We start from the raw sequence: 6000 nt of genomic DNA on the forward strand, positions 1-6000 counted from the left end.
ATAGATAGATAGATAGATAGATAGATAGATAGATAGATAGATGATAGATAGATAGATAGATAGATAGATAGATAGATAGATAGATAGATAGATAGATATGAGATAGAGATAGATAGAGATAGAGATAGATAGAGATAGAGATAGAGATAGCAATAGCAATAGCAGTTAGACTTATATACCGCTTCATATGGCTTTCAGCCCTCTCTAAGTGGTTTACAGAGTCAGCATATCGCCCCCAACAATCCGATAGATAGATAGATAGATAGATAGATAGATAGATAGATAGATAGATAGATAGATATGAGATAGAGATAGATAGAGATAGATAGAGATAGAGATAGATAGAGATAGAGATAGAGATAGCAATAGCAATAGCAGTTAGACTTATATACCGCTTCATATGGCTTTCAGCCCTCTCTAAGTGGTTTACAGAGTCAGCATATCGCCCCCAACAATCCGATAGATAGATAGATAGATAGATAGATAGATAGATAGATAGATAGATAGATAGATAGATAGATAGATGTTAGATAGATGATAGATGATAGATAGATAGATAGATAGATAGATAGATAGATAGATAGATAGATAGATAGATAGATATGAGATAGAGATAGAGATAGATAGAGATAGAGATAGATAGAGATAGAGATAGAGATAGCAATAGCAATAGCAGTTAGACTTATATACCGCTTCATATGGCTTTCAGCCCTCTCTAAGTGGTTTACAGAGTCAGCATATCGCCCCCAACAATCCGATAGATAGATAGATAGATAGATAGATAGATAGATAGATAGATAGATAGATAGATAGATAGATAGATGATAGATAGATAGATAGATAGATAGATATGAGATAGAGATAGATAGAGATAGAGATAGAGATAGAGATAGAGATAGAGATAGAGATAGATATATAGATAGCAATAGCAATAGCAGTTAGACTTATATACCGCTTCATAGGGCTTTCAGCCCTCTCTAAGTGGTTTACAGAGTCAGCATATCGCCCCCAACAACAATCCGGGTCCTCATTTCACCCACCTCGGAAGGATGGAAGGCTGAGTCGACCCTGAGCCGGTGAGATTTGAACCGCTGACTGCAGTTCTGCAGTTCGGCTGTTCAAATCCCACCAGGCTCAAGGTTGACTCAGCCTTCCATCCTTCCGAGGTGGGTGAAATGAGGACCCGGATTGTTGTTGGGGGCGATATGCTGACTCTGTAAACCGCTTAGAGAGGGCTGAAAGCCCTATGAAGCGGTATATAAGTCTAACTGCTATTGCTATTGCTATTGCTATTCGATCACGGGGCCCCTGTCCTTTTGGGGTCACAGAGACGTCTTCGGACAGCGCTGGCTCTTCGGCTTTGAGCACTGCCCCCTAGAGTCGGGAATGATCAGCACATATGTGCGAGGGGAACCTTTACATTTTACAAAGTTGCCTTGCTTGTCTGGGGTGGGGGTCTCACAGGCTGCTTCTCTGAAACTTAAGTCTAGTTTACGCCTGCAATATATCCCACCCGTTCTGCGTTTCCTTCTTTTCACTCCCTTTTTCTTCCTTGCCGCCTTCAGCTGTCAGGAAAGGCAAAGGAAGGCTTGGTGGAACATACCTTTGAGATCCACATCGAGGGGGTCCAAGGCCTGACGCCCCTCCAGTCCACCGTCTGGGGAGAAGCAGACTGTTACGTCCAGTACCACTTCCCGGTTCAGAAATCGGAATCCGAGACCCTCCGGGATGCGGAGTTAAACGAGAAGGGTGAGTTTGTAAGAAAAGTCCCATTCAGTCTGGCTTCTACTGGCCCCTCTACTCAGTAGCAGTAACAAGAGCCTAATCAAGGAACACACACACACACACTCCCACTCCCACCAACACTGACAGAGGAAGCCACTTGTATATAAACAGAGAACAAACCCTACTCCTTTTTTTAAAAAAATTTATTTTATTTTATCAATTTCATATATACATTCACAAATATGATCTCATAAGTGTTATTAATAATATGTATTTATAACAATTTTTCCCTACTGTTGACAATATACTTGAAGATTGCTTTCTTACCATCCCATAGATCCATCTTATCTTACAACGGTCCTACTTCTTCTTCCCTCCCTCCCTCTTTCCTTCCCTCGTTTCTTCTCTCCTACTCCCCTTCCTTCCCTACCTCCTTCCCCTTCCCTCCTTCTCTCCTTCCCTCCTTCCTTCCCTCCCTCCTTCCTTCCCTCCTTTCTTTTCTTCTTCTCTCCTTCCTTTTCCCCTTCCTTTCCTCCTTCCTTCCCCCCTTCCTTCTCTCCTACATTCCCTCCTTCCTTCCCTCCTTTCTTCTCTCCTTCTCTCCTTCCTTCCCTCCTTCCTTCCCTCCCTCCTTCCCCCTTCCCTCCTTCTCTCCTTCCCTCCTTCCTTCCCGCCTTCCTTCCTTCCCTCCTTTCTTCTCTCCTTCTTTCCTTCCTTTCCTCCTTCCTTCCCCCCTTCCTTCTCTCCTACATTCCCTCCTTCCTTCCCTCCTTTCTTCTCTCCCTCCTTCCCCTTCCTTCCTTCCCTCCTTCCTTCCCTCCTTTCTTTTCTCCTTCTCTCCTTCCTTTCACCCTTCCTTTCCTCCTTCCTTCCCCCCTTCCTTCTCTCCTACATTCCCTCCTTCCTTCCCTCCTTTCTTCTCTCCCTCCTTCCCTCCTTTCTTCTCTCCTTCTCTCCTTCCTTCCCTCCTTGCTTCCCTCCCTCCTTCCCTCCCTCAAAAACCCTACTCCTTACTAACACTGATGATGCTACTTAGTTGGGTCGTGAAATGTCTGCAAGAAAACCACCAAGCTCAGAAAGCACCCAGGACTCCACAATCCTCCCCCTATGTTGTGCTCCGCTGGCGGCCTGCAGAGCTGGTGGCAGAGTCGGACAGTGAGGAGGTTGGGGAGGAACCTGGGCCAGTCCTGGAGTCTGGGGAAGGCTCTGAGGAGGGCTCTGTGTCGGAGGCAGAGAGGGGGCCAAGGCCGTCCGACAGTTATCAGCTGCCTTCAGAGTCAGAGATCAGTGAGGTAGAGGAACAGCTGGAGCCTGTTTCCAGTGTGCACATGCGCAGAGCTGCCAGAAGGCAAGAACAGAAGGGCTTGGAGGTGATTGGCCCCTCCCATAAGACATAAAGGAGGAGCAAAAGCACGGGAGCCTTTGCAGGAAGCAATTTGGTTCATGCTGGTCAGTTTACTTTCTGAAGCTCTGTTTTGACTCTTTGCTCCGTGTGGCCTTGCCTAGCTAATTGCCAATTAAGTCTTTGGCAGTGTTTCAAGAAAGATAAAGATGGGTGCTTATCAGCCTTATCCCGAAAGACTTTGGCAGACTACAGTAGGACTGTTTACAAACTATTTGGGACTCATTACGAGCTGTGAATGAATATAATCCACAGCCTTTGAAATAAAAAGACCTAATCGTGTGCTTTTTATTGTATGAGGAAGCCTAGGTCAGAACACCCTCCCCTTCCCCTCCCCACCTCCTCTTCTTCCTCCTCCCTAACATCATCATCATCATCATCTTCTTTCCCTTTTTCTCCAACGATAAATCCTCAATCCCCACTCCCTTCTAGCACTGATGATGTCACCTAGTTGGGTAATGAAACATCTGCAAGAAAACCATCAAGCTCATGGAGCACCAAGGACCCCACAGTTCTCCTCGGGGGGGGGGGGGTTGGACTAGATAACCTCCAAGATCCCTTCCAACTCTATTAACCTGTAACCCATCTGCTACTTGATTGAAACTGGAGTTTTATTTTCTTCCTCAGCCCTTGAGTTGAAGCCTTTCCGCACGTCCACCACTTTGTGCGTTCCCGATCCCACCTTCCGCGATGAGCACCATCACTCTCTACTGGTCCCAGCTGACGTCCCAGTTCAGCGGCTGCTAGTCCGGGCTTTCTCGGCCCAGAGCTTAGCGGGAGAAGGAGGAGGGATTCACTTCGAAATCTGGTGCAGGTACGTCTCTCGCCCCTCTCACCCAGCCCCCCTCCCAGGGTTCTCTCTCTCTCCCTCTCCCTCTCTCTCTGTTTGCGTTGCGTGGTGCCGAGGATGATGGGACACTCGAATGGAACTGTCAGCACTTCTTCATTGGATAATCAGGAAAGAAAACCACAAGACTCCATTGATAGAAATCAAGTGTACTTTTACTAATTATAAATGAACAGAAGCGTAGCAAAGCGAAGTCTGATTATTTAGGCGCGAAAGCGAATGATATATTGTATAATCCATTCCCCACCCCTTGGCATCCCATGCACAGTCCAATCATAATTCTCCCAAGTGTCAGGTGTGAGATAACTTCGAAAGGCATCACCAAGATGGAATGTCGGTGCCGTTGGCCTTGGCGGGAAACCTCCTCCACATGCGCAGTAAGATGGGCCGTTGAAACTCCAGAATCTTCCTCCAGCACAACAATCAGTCCTCTCTCAAATACCATGCCCCCCCCTTCCCGTTTCAATGGCAGCCGAAGCAGCAGCAAAACAGAGGCTGACAGGAACAGATTCCTGTCCTCCTTCCCCTTCAATTGTCTTTTATGTAGGCCAAACCCACCCAAATCTTTTAACCAGTCCTCAAGGGGGAGGGGGGAGGAAGAGGATGACTCTGAGGGTCCTTGGTGCTTTCTGAGCTGGGTTGTTTTCTAGCAGATGTTTCATCCGCCATCTAGGGAACATCAGTGCCGGTGAGAGAGGGGCTCGCTCGCACCCTTCTAGCATTGATGATGTTACCCAGTTGGGTCATGAAACATCTACAAGAAAACAGTTCAGCTCAGGGAACACCAAGGACCTCATAGTTCTCCTCCTCCTCTTCCTCCTCCTCTTCTTTTAGCTCTGGTGGTGGTATCTAGTTGGGTCATGAAACATCTGCAAGAAAATCACCAAGCTCACAGAGCACTAAGGACCCCATAATCCTCTTCCCCCTCCTCCTCCTTTTAGTCCTGATGATGTTCCCTAGTTGGGCCATGAAACGTCTGAAAGAAAACCACTACTTCCAGAGAGCACCCAGGCCTCTACAACCCTTCTTCCTCCTCTTCCTCTCCACAAACCCTCCTCCCTTCTAGCACTGATGATGTTCCCTAGTTGGGTCGTGTAACATCTGCAAGAAAATGACCCAGCTCAGAGAGCACCAAGAACTCCACAGTCTTCCTCCTCCTCCTCCTCCTCCTCCTCCTCCTCCTCCTCCTCCTCCTCCTCCTCCTCCTCCTCCTCCTCCCTTGCAAACCTTCCTCTCTTTTAGCACTGATGATGTTCCCTAGTTGGGTCATGAAATGTCTGCCAGAAAACTTCTAAGCTTAGAGAGCATCGAGAACCCCATAGTCCTTCCTCCCCTCTCCTCTCCTCTTCCTCCTCCTCCTCCATTCCACGAACCCCACTCCCTTCTAGCACTGATGATGTTCCCTAGTTGGGTCATGAAACTTCTGCAAGAAAACCACCAAGCTCAGAGGTCACCAAGGACCCCACATTTCAACCCTGAGCCGCAAATATCCTATTATCATACTTGCAAGCCATCTTTTCAGGCCTGCCACACTTTCTACTTCATTGGGTGTTTGTTGTGTTTTTTAACTTTGTGTGTTCTATTGTTTTTAAATTCTTTTAATCTCTTTCATTTCTGTAAGCCGCACGGAGTCCTTCGGGATTGGGCGGCATAGAAATTCAATAAATTCAATTCAATTCTACTGTCTATTTTCTATGGTGGGGAAATGGGAGGGTGGAATTATATGGAGCTGGGTGATATGTAGCCATAATAACATTCTTCTTAGAAACTCAAGGTCATCTTTGCACCTCTGCACCTGACCGGAACTCATGGCAGTGGGAGATTGGACCATGGGATGAACTTGTGGGTGTGGGGCAAAGATCTTTTTTTATTATTATTATTGGGGGGAAAAAACTTTTACAAATGTTTACCTCCCCCCCCCCCCGACTTCCCAGAACCAATACAGGGTATAAATCTTTAACAAAGATATTCTAAAATAAACTTAAAGAAAGTTAGTATCATCTTTCATTTGAGCTTTAACTCCTCT

At 46.5% G+C, this 6000-nt stretch overlaps 1 protein-coding gene across 1 annotated transcript in view; it reads left to right on the plus strand.

The window, feature by feature from the left end:
* Window positions 1–6000, plus strand: part of C2CD3 (C2 domain containing 3 centriole elongation regulator) — an 84561-nt gene that overhangs the window by 31672 nt on the left and 46889 nt on the right. The window contains exons 17-18 of the mRNA XM_087720954.1: window positions 1566–1749; window positions 3755–3941. Coding sequence (XP_087577080.1) covers window positions 1566–1749; window positions 3755–3941 — 371 coding nt within the window. The remainder of the gene's footprint in view (window positions 1–1565; window positions 1750–3754; window positions 3942–6000) is intronic.

This window comes from Thamnophis sirtalis, unplaced genomic scaffold (genome assembly GCF_051295495.1).
Source record: "Thamnophis sirtalis isolate CommonGarterSnake01/CBP01778 unplaced genomic scaffold, rThaSir2_p1.2 scaffold_8, whole genome shotgun sequence".
NCBI classification, from domain to species: domain Eukaryota; kingdom Metazoa; phylum Chordata; class Lepidosauria; order Squamata; family Natricidae; genus Thamnophis; species Thamnophis sirtalis.